The 21,736-nt window shown below is 38.3% G+C and overlaps 1 protein-coding gene across 2 annotated transcripts; it reads right to left on the bottom strand.

Annotated features, from left to right (window-relative positions):
* Positions 1 to 619: 619 nt before the first annotated feature.
* On the bottom strand, positions 620 to 20,804 carry KRCC1 (lysine rich coiled-coil 1). Of its 2 annotated transcripts, XM_082851966.1 has the most exons (4): positions 20,677 to 20,804; positions 11,267 to 11,373; positions 10,732 to 10,904; positions 621 to 2,520 (listed from the first exon to the last, which is right to left on the bottom strand). In XM_082851966.1, exon 4 carries the CDS (start codon positions 2,499 to 2,501, stop codon positions 1,728 to 1,730), a length of 774 nt encoding a protein of 257 aa, XP_082708092.1. In that variant the 5' UTR covers positions 2,502 to 2,520; positions 10,732 to 10,904; positions 11,267 to 11,373; positions 20,677 to 20,804; the 3' UTR covers positions 621 to 1,727. The 2 variants fall into 2 exon arrangements, with proteins under 2 accessions (XP_082708091.1, XP_082708092.1); XM_082851965.1 differs by lacking the exon at positions 10,732 to 10,904 and having other exon boundaries at positions 620 to 2,520.
* Between the last annotated feature and the right edge of the window lie 932 nt (positions 20,805 to 21,736).

Genomic DNA, 21,736 nt, shown 5'->3' on the forward strand with positions numbered 1-21,736 from the left:
GGCTGCATTGGGTCTTTGTTGCCGCGTGCGGGCTTTCTCTAGTTGTGGCGAGCAGGGGCTACTCTTCGTTGCAGTGCGCGGGCTTCTCATTGTGGTGGCTTCTCTTGTTGCGGAGCACGGGCTCTAGGCGCGCAGGCTTCAGTAGTTGTGGCACGCAGTCTCAGTAGTTGTGGCATGCGGGTTCAGTAGTTGTGGCTCACGGGCTCTAGAGCGCAGGCTCAGTAGTTGCGGCGCACGGGCTTAGTTGCTCTGTGGCATGTGGGATCTTCCTGGACCAGGGCTTGAACCCATGTCCCCTGCATTGGCAGGCGGATTCTTAACCACTGTGCCACTGGGGAAGCCCTCCTTCCTTTCTTCTTTGCTATTTGGGACCCACGGAGGTAGGAAGCTAGGCAAGGTGGGGACCCAGAGAGGTGTCAGAGCTGAGTAAGGCAGCAGCCTAGCAAGGGTGGTGAGACTGGTTACATGCAGAGGGTTGAGTAGGGGAAGGGAATATATATGATTAAAAATAATTTAAGCAAAGTAATTTTAAAGTTAATATTACAATAAACATGTAAGCACAACATTGTAGAATGCAAAGAGAGTTTTCATATCACAGCATCTTGCTGTTATCCAAAGCATTTTAGAGGCCAGTCCTTCTAGGTATATTTGATAATGAGGAAAATAAAGTGAATTCCCCAAAGTCACATAACAACTTGATGGCATAGTTGAGTCTAGAATCCTGGGATTCAGATTCCCAGGTCACCACTCTTTCTACAACAAAATAGCAGTGCTCAAACACTTGATATGCTTATCGTAAAAAAGTGGATTATCAGAATGAAAACACTGGTCAGGAAAGAATATTCCAATGGCTTTTTTTTTTTTTTTGCCACATCATACACCATGGGGGATCTTTGTTCCCTGACTAGGGTTGGAACCTGTCCCCCTGCAGTGGAAGCTCAGATTCTTAACCACGGGACTGCCAGGGAAGTCCCTCTAATGGCATTTTCTTATAAATTCCCCAATTTCAACTATTTGGAAAAATTGTGGTCGTTCAGATTTCTGCCCTAAAAAGTGGGTTTATATATGCTCAGTTATTGCTCTTCCCAAAGAACATCTTCGTTGAATAGGAACACATCACTGTGTGCTCAAAAATGCAGAAATTAGAAAACAAAAAAAAACTGTAGAAATTAGAACTTTATTATATTATAAACATTTCCAGAATAGAAACTGATTTTGTATCAAGACTTCTTGAAACATTTAAAACTGTATGTAACTTAAGCTTATTATAATGTATGTCATTTTCCACTTTCCAACCTAGAAAATATACTGCAAGTTAGATCTAGCGAAGGAAAAAAAAAATCAATCTAAACTGCTTCACAGACATATAAAAACACCCACCCCAAACTAAAAGCCAATCAAGAAATAGATTCTGTAAAGCCTATTAATCCTCCAATTTAAAATAAATGACCTCCCAAGGGAAAAATACTTCCACCATCATAGCAATTTGATGAATAAAAGCAGAGCCACCCTCATTAAGGGAAATTACATTATGCATAAGAAAAATGTAGTAATGATTTTAGAAGAGAAGAAAAGTAATTTCCATGTTGGAGAGCAAGTACATTAAATGTTTTCTGTTCACTTAGGCTCTGTACCTGTTCACATGAAAAGAGCGATATGAACGTGGACATCGTAAAACCAAGCTCCTCAACTATTTTTTCAGTTTAACCTCAGGAGAACCAAGAGCTTCAAAATCCAAGGATAGACTGGTCCCAAAGCATCTCCTCTTCTGTCCTTTCTTTCCCTTGTTCCTTTTTCTCTTTTCTACGCTTACGTTTCTCTTTCTTAGAGGCTACATCTCGGCTTTTTTTCTCCTTTTGGTTCTTAGGCTTTTCTGTACTGACTCTGACTGTTTCCGCCTCTGTTTTGTTTCTTTGGATGCTCTTGTGTTTGTCTAAATCTATTTCCTCATAAGCTTTCTTCCTCTTATGCTTGGGCCGCTCCTCTTCTGGCTTTTCCTGGCCTTCCTCTGGGTGCCTTTTTCTCTTCTGATGTATCTGTTTATAACTAGCTTGATGGGCACTGGTACTGTTTTCTAAGGAGAGGTGCCTGTAAACTCCAGATTCTACACTGTATGAGCTACAGTTATACTCTTGCTGACTAAAGTTCAGGGCTACTGGTTTTCCTGAGAAACAGTCCCTGGTGAATTGACAGTTGCTCAGGGAGTCTAGTCTCAGCCTGCTGTCATGAGCTGGTAGCCACAGAGGTAACTGCTTCTCCACTGCTTGTGAGATATTGCATGGTCTTCGGTAGGTCCGGATGGGTTCATAAGGGAGTCTTTGATCAAACATTCTACACCTGGGTCTAGAATCAACCTCTTCTTTGTATCCACAGGTTTCCAAATAATCCTCTCTCATCTTTCTGAAACAAGTCTTTGGCTCTAAGCCTCTGGCTTTCTGCACTTTGATATAATCTTCAAGTTCATCTTGAAAAGAGTCAGATGTCTTCTTTGAACGATTCATTAGGTTGACAAGGGATTCTCTGTAGAGAAGATGGGAGAATATTCTTCTTACTATATTATTTTATGCTGAATATTTCCTTTACTCTTGAGAAGAGTCTCAAAAAACAAAATAAAGAAGCCCAAACAAATTAAAACTACTTTGGCATGAAAGTTAAACATCATGACATTAAATGCCAAAAAGGAGTATCAGAAAGGTCAAATACTGCCTAGGCCACTCACAAATAATTTTATCTTTCTCAGAAGTGGGATGAAGAGGGTAGAAAGGAGCTGACATATAGAATTCTTTTGTAGGGCTAAAAACGTAAGGAATTAGGGATACAACAACTTACACATCCATGGTGACTGTCCTGATCTGAATGTTCAAACAATTTCTAAAGTTCAGAATAGTCAATTTTTTGTATACTGTTGTCTAAGAAAAGAAATAAACCATAGAGAAGTAATTTGATCTTTAAAAATCTTCTGTTTACTCACACAAAATAAAATGAACACATATACTCACCTGACTAGAGTATTTTAAGACTTAATAATAAAAGGATGTTTGTAAAATGGTTTGGGAATGCTGGAAATTAGAAATTCAGCTACGAGACAAAACTAATCGTAGGTACAGGGCATGAGGAAAGACAAGGGACAAGAGTTCCGTATCTTCCGAACAGGGTCTTGGATTTCATTCCATTACTTCTGATTGGTGAAAAAAGCATTCTAGAATGCCTTCTGGTTTGTTCTCTATTAAAGCACTGGTGGGAGGGGTAAGGAAGGAAATGGAGGTGACAGCTGAGAGGGGCTAGGATTTAAATGTAGAGAAAAGTTGCAAAAGAAATTTAAATCAGATAATGCTAGTCTTTGTTTGCTTGTTTAAATTTCTTTTGGCAGGTGGGGGCAGTACAACTACCATTTCTCTTTCTCTCCCCCCACCTCAAATCCTGCGTTACAAATCTAGCAGAAAAGGTACTCACTATGAGATGATAATGCGCTAGATATTTTTGTGTTGTACTTTATTTCCAAAAATTAGGAGGCAGCGTAACCCATGTAGAATCACACATTCCTGTCCATTAACAGAACAAGTCTGAGAGCAAAATCTAGAGTCACTAGTGATCAGCTAGCTTTACTGGCAATTTGAGATTAAAAAGAAAATCTAAATGAAGCCTAATTTGGTGAGTCAGAAAATTCAGCCCTTATTCTACTCAAACAGTATAAAAATTCTGACTAGAGCAAAATAATGTAACAAATAATTGATTAAATATGGGTAAAAAAATTTGAACAGACACTTCAGAAAAGAATATATACAAATGGACAATAAACAAATGAAAGATGCTCAGTGTCATTCGTCATCAAGTAAATGTCAATTAAAAGCACAAAAAGGTACTACTTCACACTCACTAGAATGACTGAAATTAAAGAGACTGGTGACGATGTGCAACAACTGGAATTCTCATACAGTGCTGGTAGGGATGTAAAATGATACAACTACTTGGAAGACAGTCTGGTAGTTTCTGAGGAAGTTAAATATACACCTCACATACGATCCAGTTATTCCACTCCTAGATATTTATCCAAAAGAAAAGGAAGTATATGTCCACATAAAGGCTTATACATGAATGTTCATAGCAGTGTTATTTGTAATAGCCCTGGAAAGGAAAAAAAAAAAAAACCCAAATATTGATCAACAGGTGAATGCATAAATCAAATAGTGGTATCTCTATAGAATGGAATCAATGATAAAAAGGAATAGATTATTGATACACTTGAAACAGATGAATCTCAAAATCATCATGCTGAATGAAAGAAGCCTGACAAAAGAGTACATACTATATTATTCCGTATATATAAAGCTCTTGAAAATGGAAACTAACCTGTAGTAACACAGTGGTTGCTTGGGGATGAGGCAGGAAAAAGTAGGAGGGAGCGATTGTAAATGGCACTTTTGTGGGTATGGATATGTTTACTATCTTAATTGTGGTGATCATTTTATGGGTATATACACCTCTCAAGACCTATCAAATTGTATACCTGGAATACATACAGTTTACTGTATGTCAACTATACCTCAATAAAACTGTTAAAAGTCACTAATAAGATTAAAAAGATGCTGATAATTGTTAAAACTGGATGGTGGGTGCATGAGCGTTCATAATACTGCTTTCTCTCCTTATATGTTTAAATATGTTTTATAATAAAAAGATTTCACCTCATAGCCGCTAGGCTGGCTATAATCAAAAAGACAGAGAGGTGCCACTTGTTGAGACACAGATCAAGAAAGAGCCCCTGTAGCAATCATCTATCCTATAAGCTTATAGCCTCATCCACCAGAGGGCAGACAGCAGAAGCAAGAAAAACTATGATTCTGCAGCCTGCGGAAGGAAAATCACATTCACAGAAAGATAGACAAAATGAAAAGACAGAGGACATTGTACCAGATGAAGGAACAAGGTAAAACCCCAGAAAAACAACTAAATGAAGTGGAGATAGGCAACCTTCCAGAAAAAGAATTCAGAATAATGATAGTGAAGATGATCCAGGATCTTGGAAAAAGAATGGAGGCAAAGATTGAGAAGATGCAAGAAATGTTTAACAAAGACCTAGAAGAATTAAAGAACAAACACCTAGAAGAATTAAAGAACAAACAAACAGAGATGAACAATACAATAACTGAAATGAAAAATACACTAGAAGGAATCAATAGCAGAATAACTGAGGCAGAAGAACGGATAAGTGACCTACCTGGAAGACAGAATGGTGGAATTCACTGCCACGGAATAGAATAAAGAAAAAAGAATTAAAAGAAATGAAGACAGCCTAAGGGACCTCTGGGACAACATTAAACTCACCAACATTCACATTATAGGGGTCCCAGACGGAGAAGAGAGAGAGAAAGGACCCGAGAAAATATTTGAAGAGATTATAGTCAAAAACTTCCCTAACATGGGAAAGGAAACAGCCACCCAAGTCCAGGAAGCACAGAGAGTCCCAGGCAGGATAAACCCAAGGAGAAACACGCTGAGACACATAGTAAGCAAACTGACAAAAATTAAAGACAAAGAAAAATTATTGAAAGCAACAAGGGAAAAATGACAAATAACATACAAGGGAACTCCCATAAGGTTAACAGCTGATTTCTCAGCACAAACTCTACAAGCCAGAAGGAAGTGGCAAGATATACTTAAAGTGATGAAAGGGAAGAACCTACAACCAAGATTACTCTACCTGGCAAGGATCTCACTCAGATTTGATGGAGAAATCAAAAGCTTTACAGACAAGCAAAAGCTAAGAGAATTCAGCACCACCAAACCAGCTTACAACAAATGCTAAAGGAACTTCTCTAAGTGGGAAACACAAGAGAAGAAAATGACCTACAAAAACAAACCCAAAACAATTAAGAAAACGGTAATAGGAACATACATATCAATAATTACCTTAAATGTGAATGGATTAAACACTCCAACGAAAAGACACAGACTGGCTGAATGGATACAAAAACAAGACCCATATATATGCTGTCTACAAGAGATCCACTTCAGACCTAGGGACACATACAGACTGAAAGTGAGGGGATGGAAAAAGATATTCCATGCAAATGGAAATCAAAAGAAAGCTGGAGTAGCAATACTCATGTCATATAAAAGAGACTTTAAAATAAAGAATGTTACAAGAGACAAGGAAGGACACTACATAATGATCAAGGCATCAATCCAAGAAGAAGATATAACAATTATAAATATATATAGACCCAACATAGGAGCACCTCAATACATAAGGTAACCACTAACAGCTATAAAAGAGGAAATTGACAGTAACACAATAATAATGGGGGACTTTAACCCCTCACTTACATCAATGGACAGATCATCCAAACAGAAAATTCATAAGGAAACACAAGCTTTAAATAACACAATAGACCAGATAGATTTAACTGACATTTATAGGACATTCCATCCAAAAATAGCAGATTACACTTTCTTCTCAAGTGCTCATGGATCATTCTCTAGGATAGATCACATCTTGGGTCACAAATCAAGCCTCAGTAAATTTAAGAAAATTGAAATCATATCAAGCATCTTTTCTGACCACAACGCTATGAGATTAGAAATCAATTACAGGGGAAAAAATGTAAAAAAACAAACACATGGAGGCTAAACAATACGTTACTAAATAACCAAGAGATCACTGAAGAAATCAAAGAGGAAATCAAAAACTACCTAGAGACAAATGACAATGAAAACATGACGATCCAAAACCTATGGGATGCAGCAAAAGCAGTTCTAAGAGGGAAGTTTATAGCAATATAAGCTTACCTCAAGAAACAATAAAAATCTCAAACAAACAATCTAAACTTACACCTAAAGGAACTAGAGAAAGAAGAACAAACAAAACCCGAAGTTAGTAGAAGGAAAGAACTCATAAAGATCAGAGCAGAAATAAATGAAATAGAAACAAAGAAAACAATAGCAAAGATCAATAAAACTAAAAGCTGGTTCTTTGAGAAGATAAACAAAATTGATAAACCATTAGCCAGACTCATCAAGAAAAAGAGGGAGAGGACTCAAATCATGAAAAAGGAGAAGTTACAACAAACACTGCAGAAATACAAAGCATCCTAAGAGACTACTACAAGCAACTCTATGCCAATAAAATGGACAACCTGGAAGAAATAGACACATCCTTGGAAAGGTATAGACACATAGGTATAACCTTCTAAAACTGAACCAGGAAGAAATAGAAAATATGAACAGACCAATCACAAGTAATGAAATTGAAACTGTGATTAAAAATCTTCCAACAAACAAAAGTCCAGGACCAGATGGCTTCACAGGTGAAACTGTTGAGGAAGGAAAACTCCCAAATTCATTCTATAAGGCTACCATCACCCTGATACCAAAACCAGACAAAGATACTACAAAAAAAGAAAATTACAGACTAATATCACTGATGAATATAGATGCAAAAATCCTCAACAAAATACTAGCAAACGGAATCCAACAACACATTAAAAGGATCATACACTGTGATCAAGTGGGATTTATCCCAGGGATGCAAGGATTCTTCAATATATGCAAATCAATCCATGTGATACACCATATTAACAAATTGAAGAAGAAAAACCATATGATCATCTCAATAGATCAGAAAAAGCTTTTGACAAAATTCAACACCCATTTATGATAAAAACTCTCCAGAGCGTGGGCATAGAGGGAACCTACCTCAAGATAATAAAGGCCATATATGACAAACCCACAGCAACATCATTCTCAATGGTGAAAAACTAAAAGCATTTCCTCTAAGATCAGAAACAAGACAAGGATGTCCACTCTTGCCACTATTATTCAATATAGCTTTGCAGGTCCTAGCCATGGCAATCAGAGAAGAAAAAGAAATAAAAGGAATACAAATTGCAAAAGAAGAAGTAAAACTGTCACTGCCTGCAGATGACATGACACTACACATAGAGCATCCTAAAGATGCCACCAGAAAACTACTAGAGCTAATCAATGAATTTGGTAAAGTTGCAGGATACAAAATTAATGCACAGAAATCTCTCGCATTCCTATACACTAACAACAAAAGATCAGAAAGAGAAATTAAGGAAACACTCCCATTTACCACTGAAACAAAAAGAATAAAATACCTAGGAATAAACCTTCCTAGGTAGACAAAAGGCCTGTATGCAGAAAAGTATAAGACACTGATGAAAGAAATTAAAGATGATACCAACAGATGGAGAGATATACCATGTTCTTGGATGGGAAGAATCAATATTGTGAAAATGACTATACTCCCAAAGCAATCTACAGGTTCAATGCAATCCCTATCAAATTACCAAAGGCACTTTTTACATAACTAGGACAAAAAATCTTAAAATTTGTATGGAGACACAAAAGATCCTGAATAGCTAAAGCAGTCTTGAGGGAAAAAAAACGGAGCTGGAGGAATCAGACTCCCTGACTTCAGACTATACTACAAAGCTACAGTAATCAAGACAATATGGTACTGTCACAAAAACAGAAATATAGATCAATGGAACAAGATAGAAAGCCCAGAGATAAACCCACGCACCTATGGTCAACTAATCTATAACAAAGGAGGCAAGGATATACAATGGAGAAAAGACAGTCTCTTCAATAAGTGGTGCTGGGAAAACTGGACAGCTAGTTACATGTAAAAGAATGAGATTAGAACACTCCCTAACACCATACATAAAAATAAACTAAAAATGGATTAGAGACCTAAATGTAAGATCGGACACTATAAAACTCTTAGAGGAAAACATAGGAAGAACACTCTTTGACATAAATCACAGCAGGATCTTTTTTGATCCACCTCCTAGAGTAATGGAAATAAAAACAAAAATAAACAAATGGGACCTAATGAAACTTAAAAGCTTTTGCAAAGCAAAGGAAACTACAAACAAGATGAAAAGACAACCCTCAGAATGGGAGAAAATATTTGCCAACGAATCAACGGACAAAGGATTAATCTCCAAAATATATAAACAGCTCATGCAGCTCAATATTAAAAAACAAACAACAACCCAATCCAAAAATGGGCAGAAGACCTAAATATACATTTCTCCAAAGAAGACATACAGATGGCCAACAAACACATGAAAGGATGCTCAACATCACTAATTATTAGAGAAATGCAAATCAAAACTACAATGAGGTATCACCTCACACCAGTTAGAATGGGCATCATAAGAACATCTACAAACAACAAATGCTAGAGAGGGTGTGGAGAAAAGGGAACCCTCTTGCACTATTGGTGGGAATGCAAATTGATACAGCCACTATGGAGAACAGTATGGAGGTTCCTTAAAAAACTAAAAATAGGGCTTCCCTGGTGGCGCAGTGGTTGAGAGTCCGCCTGCCGATGCAGGGGATACAGGTTCATGCCCTGGTCTGGGAAGATCCCACATGCTGTGGAGCGGCTAGGCCCGTGAGCCATGGACGCTGAGCCTGTGCGTACGGAGCCTGTTGCTCCGCAACGGGAGAGGCCACAACAGTGAGAGGTCCACGTACCGCAAAAAAAAAAAAAAAACAACAAACTAAAAATAGAATTACCATATGACCCAACAATCCCACTATTGGGCATATAACCACAGAAAACTGTAATTCAAAAAGACACATGCACCCCAATGTTCACTGCAGCACTATTTACAATAGCCAGGTCATGGAAGCAACCTAAATGCCCATCGACAGACGAATGGATAAAGAAGATGTGGTATATATATACAATGGAGTACTACTCAGCCATAAAAAGGAACTAAATTGGGTCATTTGCAGAGACATGGATGGATCTAGAGACTGTCATACAGAGTGAAGTAAGTCAGAAAGAGAAAAACAAATATCACATATTAACGCATATATGTGGAACCTAGAAAAACGGTACAGATGAACCTGTTTGCAGGGCAGAAATAGAAACACAGATGTAGAGAACAAACGTATGGACACCAAGGGGGGAAAGTGGTGGTGGGGTGGTGGTGTGATGAACTGGGAGATTGGGATTGACATATATACACTAATATGTATAAAATGGATAACTCATAAGAACCTGCTGTATAAAAAAAGACCAAAAAAAGACATAATAATAAGTGTTGACAAAAAGGAGGAAAAACTGGAAACTTCATTCATTCTTTTTTTTTTTTTAATTTAATTTATTTGGTTGCGCCGGGTCTTAGTTGCGGCTTGCGAGCCCCTTAGTTGCAGCTCGCCTGGCTCCTTAGTTGCGTCATGCATGTGGGATCTAGTTCCTTGACCAGGGATCAAACCCAGGCCCCCTGCATTGGGAGCACGGAGTCTTAACCACTGCGCCACCAGGGAAGTCCCACTTCATTCATTCTTGGTGCGAATATAAAATGTGCAGCTACTTTGGAAAACAGTTTGGCAGTTCCTCAAAGTGTCAAACATAGAGTTACCACGTAACCCCAGCAATTTCACTCTTAGGTTTCAACGCAAGAGGACTGAAAATCTATGTCCACACAAAAAGTTGTACAAAAATGTACACAGCAGCACTATTCTTAACAGCTAAAGGCAGAAATGACTCAGTGATCATCAACTGATGAATGGATAAATAAAATGTGGCAATTCACACAATGGAATATTATTCAGCAATAAAAAGGAATGAAATACTAATAAATAGTACAACGTGGATGAACCTTGAAGACACGCAGAGTGAAAGAATCCAATCCCAAAAGATCACAGATGGTGCAGAGATCAATGAAGAGGTGAATGGAACCTTACCCTTATCAGGTTGAGAACTTGGTGGAGAAATTTGATCATATTCACCCATTAATTGCTTCAGTTTCTTAGCATGCACTTTCCCCAAATAGTGACACGGTGCAACAACTGAGCTAAAAACCATGATGCAGAGATTTAAAAATCTATTTTTTGTCCAATACTCCACTCCCATTTACCTGAAACCAAACACAATCTTGTTATAACAATTAAATAATTCAAAGTTTAGAATTACATCAACATAGATCAATCATCTGAAAATGCATAAAATGCATCTTCAATTTCTTATTTTGCTCCCTGTAAATCTGAAAGTAAAGCTAACTTTTGAGTATGTATTTTACCCTTGAAAAATAAATAATATTGTTTATTTTAGAGAAAGTGATCCAAAGTTTACACCTCTGAATTTGAAGATAGTACTCATGAGTTTTAATATATCTGATCTGAATTAACACTTTTAAGAGTTTTGCTTGCTTTCAAGTCAAAGTACCAGCTTCAGTATAAAAAATACTAACAATTTAGAAGCCCTTTATTTTCAACCTACCTCATAATGTGAAATCCACTGCAATTCAAATTATGGCACTATTCCTTACAAACCTTTTACAAAAGGTATCTGTAAAAAGTTCAGTCTTTGCTCATTCAATGTGGTATCTATGAATAAAATAAAGGGAGGTAAGACATTCAGGGTAATATTTTCAATCTTCAACTGAATATCATTTCATATACCATCTCAAACCTTAATTTCCTAAGTGCTTGCAAGGCTAAAGTACTGGCTTTTTGCTTATTAGAATGACAATTTTAGTATAAAAACATCTAGTAAGCCTCTGATATTTACTATGGTAATATATTTTTTAGTCCAGAAAATACCATTCTGAAGGAGAAGTTATTAGGGCACCAGTAGAACTCTGGACTTTATGGAAATGATCTGGGGCATCCAGCCTTAGTACTTCGTGTCTTACAGCAGACATGTTACTGACTTCTACTGACCTCTGTAATCGCTAAAATCCCAGAGGTAGCATCTCTCTCCCCACATTGGCTGTCTTTTCCCATCTGGTACTTAATGTAATTGACTAATTTCTCTAAATGCAGGACTTTACACTTCATCTTGTAATGGGTTTAGGCCACCATTCCTACCTCTGACGATCTTTAAAATTCAAATTGTTTTAATCTTGACATTTGCTACTTTTCCCACACATAGTTTTTATATGCATTCAGTCTATGTGTTCATCCATGTTACTGGTGAAAACTTTAAGTAGGAAGACAGTAAGATAATACCTATGGCATGCTACAAAGAATTCACCTCTTTCCTTCATCTAGGATTGATCTATTCATTCCCAATAAGAAAGACATTAAGAATTTCATAGAATCTGAGTTTATTCCAAAATTAAATTCAGCATCTTTATGTGAACACTCTATGCTTCTCCACTGCCCTCCCCACCATCTTCCTTCTTATGAGTCTGATTATTCAAATCTATTTGTACTATATAAATGTCTTATTTTTCCATTTTATTAATATTTGAAAAATACTTGACATGTCTTCCTAAATTGTAACTATTCTTTCTACAGCAATCGTTCTCAATCTCAATCATTTTGACCAAAGCATTCTATACAGTCAGACAAGTGAACTCCTATTGCCTGGAGGTCTAGGGAGTATACAGCCTAGAGATCAATCACAGAAAGATGTATTTCAAGTTTCATGATTAACCTTAAAAACTCATGAACTTCTTGAATTCTAGTCTTAAAACATCCATTTTATGTAAAAGTTTTAACTTAAGCTTTAAATAAAATGTGCCATTTAAACTTCAAGTACCTCCTGGCACACTGCTGGATACCCCAAAATCTCACGGAAAACTGAGGGTCCTCACTGAAGAATATGATCCCACACATTCCTCTGATCTACCAGATGGTTCACAAAAGAAAATAAGGCATGGCATTACTTGTACTTTTAATAAACCTGAAATTGCCTTTTATGGTCACTTCAAAGTATTACATTTACAAGTCACCTATTAATAATTTGTTCTGTAACACTTCCCCAGCATTGCCCTTACCATGTACCAGGTACTATTTCAGCACTTAAGAATAGTAACTAATTTTATCCTCCTAAGAAGCCTATGGGCTAAGTACTGTTATTATTCATAGTTAATAGATGAGGAAACTGAGGCATAGAAAAGTTAAGGAACATGTCTGTGATTGCAGTTAATAAATGACAGGAGCAGTCTGGCTCCAGAATCTGTTATTAACTGATATGCTTGGCTGCCTTTCCAACTGATGTAAAACTTCTCCACGTCTGGAATCCACTTCCCCGCTTTTACAAAACCTGAAATATTTTCTGATCTCCAGGGCTTTACACAGCTCTCCATTAAAAAAAATGAAAAGTTAGCCACAAAATGGTGGAACGCATTCTTATTTCATACATCAGACAAAGGACTTATATCTAGAATAAATAAAGAACTCTATGACTCAATAATAAGACAAACTCAGTTAAAATGGGCAAACAATTTGAGCATACATTTCAGAAAAAAATATATAAACAGCTAAGTAAATGCGAATTAAAACCAGAAGATAATACTACACCATCATCAGAAGGACTAAATTAAAAGGACTGAAAATACCAAGTGTTGGTAAGGACGCTGAACAACTGGAACTCCCATACACTACTAGTTAGAATTTAAAATGGTACAACTTTACAATCTGACAATTTCTTTAAAAGTTAAATACCTACTATATGATCCGGTCATTTCACTCATATGTATTTGCCCAAGAGAACTGAAAACATATGTCCATGCAAAGACCTGTACATGAATATTCACAGCAGCTTTATTTGTAATAGCCCCAAACTGAAACAACCCTAATGTCTATCAACAAGGGAATGGGTAAACAAAATGTGGTATATCCATACAACAGAATCATTCAGCTGTAAAAATGAACGAAATAGCAAGACACACAACATGGATGAATCGCAAAATCATCATGTTGAGTAAGACACAAAAGAGTACCTACTATGAGTCTACTTATAAAAAGTTCTAGAAATGCAAACTAATCTACAGTGATAGAAAGCAGATTAGTGGTTGCCAGGGACAGGGGTGGAGGGAGGGATGGACTGTAAAGGGGCAGGAGGAAACTGCTGGGGTTGGTGGAAACATTCGGCATTTTATTTATGAAGGTGGTTTCATGGGAGTATACACCTGTCAAAAACTCATTGAACTGTACACTTTAAATAAGTGTCGTTTATTGTAAGTATACCTCAGTAAAGTGTACGAGAGGACCTTAAAGATCTATAATGAATGTTTTGAAAAAAAAATTCTACCTTAATTTGTTAAACTGGAGTTTTAAGTGTTGGCTTTGTTTCTAGAAAGATCACCCACCTAACAAAGCTCGAGTCACCTATGCAGAACTACTGGTTGTCATACTATGTTAATTATCTCACTGCTTCTAGGAGCCAGACATAGGGACTCTGGAGTCAGTTCTGGCATTTGTTAGTTATATGACCTTGGTCAAGTTTCTCAACCTCTAACACAGGATATAACATACACCTCAGAGTTGTTGTGTGTCTTAAGGAAATTAGTAAATGTAAAGTGCTTAGAAGAGTGCATGGCACATACTGAGTGCTGTACAGCTGAGCTGTTTTTATTGCTATTCAGGGTTTCATCTACTTAACTGATAGAATGAAATGTTTTCCCAACCAATTATTCTAGAAAAGGTTATGGGTAAACAGGTCAGGAGTGCCTGACAGGAGTACCTATCTATTCTTTGTATTTCAAGCTAACTCATGTTTCAGAGGGACTTTGTTTTTTTGGTGTTTTTTTTTTTTAATGAAAGCTGAAAGTTCAACTTGATCCTTATTATCTTTTCTGATTGCTCTGATTTTAAACCAACTCTTTATAAAGATTTCAGTTTACGTTCTGTGTTAATGTCTGCTACATATAATGTCTAAAAGAATATGGAGTGTCAAGCAGAAACACGCAGGCTATTCACAAGCTGGTATTAGGTCTCAAGCAAGAAATAGTTTGTCTCTTCTGAAACTAATCTGGAGTATTTTTTCAGTTGTACCTTCTAAAATTTTTGGAAAAAATCTAGCAAAATTCTGAAAACTTGACATTCCTATTTGTACACCACAAGCCTAGTTATAGACCAACACTCACAATGCCATTTACTTCCAGGAAAGATATCATAGTGGAAAGAGAAAGAAAATGGAATCTTTTATTTTGGAGAAATGAAACTATGCACGTTGTTATTCAATTGCTGTACAAGGTTTGGTCTTTTTTATTTCAATATTAGTAGCTAAAGCCATTGCAAAAGCTAAAGTAATAAAAACACTGCACGTGAACTACTGAGTTAAATATGAAACACATGAAGAGTATGAATTACTCGTAATTCAAAACTGTCTTAAAAATGCTTCATATCTTAATAAAATACTAAGAACCACTCCACTTTTCCTAATTCTAGACCTGTCAGAGAGAATCTGTTACATTCCAACCACCCTTTTAGAAATAGCAAAACCTGAATTTAACTTTTGCATTGTATGAAATGTTTTTAATATGCCTCAATAGGTTTAATAGGTTGAACGAGCAAATCAACTCAATTTGAGTGAAAAATTTACTAAAATTTTTCACGCCCACAGCACATTATTTGATTTGTGTTGTGACATGGTATTAAAACATAGTACAGCATAAAGGTTTTAAAAATATTTATTAAATATCTTTAATCACTTAAGAAAAAAATGTTTGAGCAAAATTAGGAAGGTTAATTTGCTAAGTTTTAGGTGTAATTAGGTTCCCTTTAATAAATTCTTCCTCTTTAATAAATATACCAAATTAATGGCATGGTCCTATACTTTTAAACTTAGTTCACTAAGAAGCATTAAAAGACAATTTTCCCCACTATTTGCATCTTCTTTCGCTCAGCAATGATGTAGCATTCACTGTACTTTGTTAAAGTTATCCAAAAGTATTTTGGTTTTTGATGCAATAGTAAATAGTATTTTTTAAAAAATCTCAATGTCTAATTGCTTGTTGCTAACATTTAGAAATACTATTGGATTTGTATATTGACCTTGTATTTCGTGTCCTTTATGATAAACTCACTTCTTATTCTAGTAGCATTTCCCAAAATTCCTTGGGGTTTTCTCCATAGATGATCATAGTATCTGCAAATAAAGACAGTGTGATTTCTTCCTCTCCTATCTGTAAACGTTTTTCTTTTTCTTGTCTGACTATACTGGTTAGGGCCTCTAGTACAATACTGAAAAGAAGTGGTAAGGATGGATATCCTTGCCTTGTTCCTGGCTCTTGAGATTTGCCATCTTTTAATACCATTATAATCTTAGGAAAGACTAAGTAGAACACAGTACTAAGTTTTAGGAGACTAGGTAACTGATTCTGTTATCTTAACCAAAGTATGCTGGGACTTCCCTGGTGGTCCAGTGGTTAGGACTCTGCGCTTCCACTGCAGGGGGCACAGGTTCGATCCCTGGTTGGGGAACTAATAAGATTCTGCATGCCGAGTGGTGCGGCCAAAAATAACAAAAAAAACCCCAAAGAAACCATTAACCAAAGTATGCTGTTTTCTTTCTTTTTGTTTTGACTTTGAGGGTCAAATCCCATTTAAGAAGTTTTGAGAGATGCAGCGTGTACCTGTTAGCATCATGAATATTCTTAACTGTGTTAGTTATTAACCTTGCCTTTTCAGGAAATGAGATTAGTATGTGACCTATGAGTTTGCCAAGCTCTAGCTATTTTACACTAATACTACAACCATAAAAGTAACTGAGGATTTACTATGGCATATTTCCAATGACAAAATACAAAGAAATTAACAAAATCATTAATTACAGGCACTAGTTACATACTTAACATAAAATATATGTCTTAACTTAAACTAAACCTTTGAACATCAATAATTATATGTAATCTATGGCTAGCTAGCTCAAGGCTCTTGCTTGTGAAATTAGTTTTACTTGGACCCATGGCAGACATCCTATCTCAGAATGCCACCAAATACATGCCAGTCCTCCTAAAAGATCAGTAAACGTGAATGGGTCTGTGAATGCTCTTGTCCTAACACACAGTACCTGGTCCATAGTAGGAGCTCTAACTGTTTTCTGAATAACTGTAAGAAGGGCTGTTAGCTAGATTTTCTGTCAGTTGACTCGAATCTCTGCTTACTGTCAAGAAAACAAAGGAACATTTTTGGCAATTGCTATGTAAATGGATTTATGATTCAATAAGAATTCAGAAATGTTCTTCATTCTTAAAAAGAGTCTAATTTTTTTTCCTAAAAAGCAGATAAGCAAGAACTGTTTGCTGTGGTTTTGTTTTTACTGATTTCTTAGGAATATTATTACTCAGTAGAACATTTTTTTTTTTTTTTTGTGGTACGCGGGCCCCTCACTGTTGTGGCCTCTCTCGCTGCAGAACACAGGCTCCGGACGCGCAGGCCCAGCGGCCATGGCTCACGGGCCCAGCTGCTCCGCAGCATGTGGGATCCTCCCGGACCGGGGCACAAACCCGTGTCCCCTGCATCAGCAGGCGGACTCTCAACCACTGCGCCACCAGGGAAGCCCCTCAATAGAACGTTTTTAACTATCAAAAATATCTGAGAAACTTGACTGAATGAATTACAAAGTGTCCTGGAAAATCTTTCCCTTGACCATAAATGCAATGCATATTTCTTTTCATATAAGTCTGGTCATGTGGTATTTCTTTGGGTTTTTGTGATTGAGTTTAATTTCTCAATTTCCTATTTATAATCTTACACCATCTATATATTCCCTGATTGCTAATTTTTTTTTTGATTGCTAATTTTTAATCCTTACTGACCTTTGTTTATTATCAAGCCCAATACAGAGGAGCTCCTTATAAGAGTGTTACAGCTATAGGTGAAAATGGATCTGCAGTTTTAATAGTATCAGGATCTTGAAAGTGAGAGTGGAATTTTAATAACTGGAAGCATGCCAATTCTTTGATACCTTTTGGGGGAATCTCCTAAAATAGTCTTTTAAGAAAAAAAAAAAAGATACTGGCCAAGTACTAAGCAATTTTTTTTTCTCTTCTTGTTCATGTACTATTATATTGGCAATTACGTTAGGCTTTTATAAATATCTAAACTAAAAATACCTTGGGTCCTACTCCTACTAGTGTTTTAAACAGCATATCAAATATTTACCATGTGTTAAGTAGCAGTTAACTGAAAAGTTAATAGGATATTTACTCAAAGCGACAAGAGGTAATTTTTAGGTAACAAGTTGTATTTTGTTTTTCAAATCCTAGTGGTCTCAAGCACAACTCAACAGACTTCATTAGTCTTTGAATGTCATTTGATGGCCATTAGAGGTCAAAGTTTCATGTTTTATGAATTGCTGTTCTAGTACACAGCCAGGCCATGGAAAGAATACCAGTATGGAGCAGCAAAATCAGTTCACCATTTTAGAGCTGTCAAGGAGCTCAGTTTAGTTAGTGCAGACTTCCTCAACCTCGACATTACTGACGTTTTCAGTAGGATAATCCTTTGTTGTTTGTGTTGGTGGCCTGTGCATTTTAGGTTGTTTGCGGCAGCTCTGGCCTATACCAAGTAGATGCCAGTAGCACCTGTAATCACCAAGCCCTTTCTTGTCCAGTGGCAAAAACCAAGGGGAAAAAAAAAAAGGCTCCAAACACTGTTAAATGTCCTCTGAGGAGGGGGTGGGGCAAAAGCACCCCTGATTTGAGAACCACTCAGTTGGGCTAGTCCAACTCCCCTCCCCACAGATGACAAAACTCAAGTCCAGGAAGTTTGGGACTTAGGGTCATACAGCTAGTTAAGAAATTAGCATTAGAACTTAACAGTCAAGACTCCTATTCCAGTATTCTCATACCACCTTGAAGCAGTATAGAAAAGTAACTGCTAGCGTCGTGTGAACTGATTTAAAGTGTTTAGTAATTGCACATATTCAAAGTCATTGCAAAAAACCAAGTCTGGCAGAAAGCTGTATTTTTTTTTTTTTTGTAAGAAACTGTTTCCAAATCTTCCTGTGATGTGGCCATGGGAGCTAAAATGAATTGTAGTCTTGACACATATAAACTGCTCAGGCTTACTTGTTAGTGAAAGGCAGGAAATCTGGTACGAAAGAAAATTCAAGAGATTTTATTTTTTAATATCCTAACAATCATACTAACCCAGGTTGATTGAAGACACTAAATCTAGTCTTCCAAAGGTTGTCTTCACTAAGGGATTTAATGGAACATCATTTGGTTGCAATGAAATTCTAATTTCCATTTTTAGTGAATGGAAAATTTATATAAAGTTCTTACAAAATGTTTTAAGAAATTTCTAATACTTTACTGTTTGCCATTCCTCCAAGTGAAAGGTATAAAAGATTACCGAATACCACACAAAAATAGAGTATATTGTGGAAGAGGATGAAAATAAAAATTATTTTAATGAAGTTACTATATTTACTGTTGTCCCTCAGGAAAAAAGAAATTAAATTATCCAACAATGTTCTGGCTTCCACCATCTTTCTCTCTGGAGACAAAAAGCAACATAAGGCAACACTGCAAATACTAGAAATTAATTATGAAGATGGCGTAATGTTTTACTAGATCTTCTGCAGTGGGATCAAGCTCCACCATCTAAAATCCTTTCCAAAACTTCCTTAAAGCCTAAACCAGGGTTTGGAACCAGCAGTTTGTTTGCAGGTATACAATAATTGTAGAAACTCAAACATCTCTTAGATTGAGATGATCAAGAAATAGCTTTATGTGTTAGGGAAAATGTGCTGGTGAAAACTCTAGGCAGATATACTCCTTCCAAACTTCTGCACAAAGGCTTGACCAAACTTTAACTTGGCCTCCAGCAGCCTGTGGCTACGGCCCTCGGATGAACCAGCCCCAGTTTGAGCTCAGATCTGGAAAAACTTGGGGCTGTCAAAAGACATTTACTGTTTGTTCTAGCCAACACCTGATGACAGGTCCCTGGCCGCTCTTTAGTACTTAACTAAAAAGGGATTATGAACCCTTGCTCTGTCCCTCTGAGATGTATGTGTGTACCTCCTACAACTTAGGAGTGTCTTTCTCAAGGATCTGGAAGCCATTCCTTTGCAGTGTCATCATCAGGAAGGACAGGGCCTGTCTCCCAGTCCCTGTGGGAAAACAGAATCCTCACTTCCGTAACTGCCAGCAAACTGACACAGCTCGCCTGATGCAAGGACACTACCCAACCCTTTGTAATTCTGCACGTCCCTGCCTCTACTTGAGCTCCACCTTGCCCCATTCCTACGTTTTCTCTTTAAACCCCCCCGGACACCTCTGCGCAAATCGGAATGGAGCTCAGCTCTTTTCCTACTGTCAGTAGTTGCTGAATAAAAGCTGTTTTCGCCGCCCCGATGTCCTGCTTTATTAGCTTTGATGCGGGCAGGTACATATTAAAACTCAGACCACTGTCAAGATAGGGCTGTAAATCTTAGAGGCTTGTTTTACACGGCGTTATCCTCAAAAACCCGGGCAAACTCTACAAAGTGATCCCTCAAAAGCCTCACCCCCTTCTCTCCTCTAGGGCCCGGCACCTTCAAGCTCGCGTGTTTACTTCCTACTCTCCCCGAACTCCGAACTCCACTTCTCCCCACGTGTGAGTGAGGTCGCTACTTTCCAGGATGTTGATTTCACCCTGCGCGGGTCTACGCCCTTCCACGTCTGGAGCCTTTTCGCTCCTCGTCTCTGTCCCCTCGATCTCCGAGTGTCCTCATCACCCCCTTCCCTCTCCCTGACGCTTCAGATCCACGGCCTCGGCCTGGTCGCCTCTCTCCCGCTCCAACCTCAGCTTCCCCGGCAGCGATCCGTGTGGGGGCCCCGGCGCCCGTTTCCGGGGGTGGCGGGTGGAGAGGGGAGCGTACTCTCCGGGCCCGCCCGGCCTCTCCCGGGCCGTGGGGTCGAGGGGCTGAACGCCTGGGCCGCCCCCGCTGCCGGGGCGGGAACTCACCTTCTCTGAGGCAGGGGCGGCCGTCTACAACTACTGTCCCCCTCCCCGCCAACACCGCCGGCCGGTGGGTAGGCCGAGGTGGAGTAGGCGGAGAGGCAGGGACAACCGCTGCCTCCGCCGCCGAGCTAGCGGGGTGGGGGCAAGAGGCGGGGACCTGACTTCCGGAGGGGAAGTCGCCGCCACCACCAGCGGCTAACTGGACGGCACCGCCCCCATGGCGGCGAGACGCGCTACTGCGCTTGCCCAGCAGCCCCGCTCCCAGAAAGCCCCGTTTAGCCCCGCCTTCCTGTTTACCCCGCCCCCTTCGTCCGCTACTTCCGGGGCTCGGTTCTAACCTGGCTCGCGCCTGCTGATCTTCGGCTGCTCCTGGTCTCTCCGTTGGAAGGAAGGAAACGCTCGTGGGGCCGCTCACCTTGGGAGAGTGAATCTCAAACCACTAAGAAAAACAGTCAGGAAATGTACGGATTCTACCTCCAAAATATCTGAAAAATATATGCTTTCCTGTTTTATCTGTTTTTCTTTTCTTTGTTAGAACCTTTAATACACAGAGTAGACTGAGCAAAATCCTTGGTTATAATACGTTGTCATCATTGCTCCATAAGTGACGTTTTTCTCTCTCCTTCTGGCTCCCTCAGTATATGCGTATATATATACACACACACACATTCATCCTTTCGTTCCCTGTCTTCCAAAGAAATCATTACCATGGTTTGTAGTCATCATTTCCTTTCATATGTATATACGTATCTTTAAAATATACATATTTATTTATTTTGGCTGCGCAGGGTCTTAGTTGCAGCACGCGAGATCTTTTCGTTGGGGCATGCATGCGGATCTAGTTCCTCTACCAGAAATCGAACCCGGGTCCCCTGCCTTGGGAGCATGGAGTCTTACCCACTGGACCACCAGGGGAATCCCCGTATGTATATACCTTTATCATATATATGTGTGATGAAAAAAAGTTTAGATTGTTTCTGAATCTCACAAGATTTATGTGTTTCTCTAGAAGTATTCAGGAACTTGTTTCACTGGACACTTTGAGGTTCATCCAGGCTGTTGC

Source organism: Leucopleurus acutus, assembly GCF_964270905.1.
Source record: "Leucopleurus acutus genome assembly, chromosome: 12".
Classification (NCBI taxonomy): domain Eukaryota; kingdom Metazoa; phylum Chordata; class Mammalia; order Artiodactyla; family Delphinidae; genus Leucopleurus; species Leucopleurus acutus.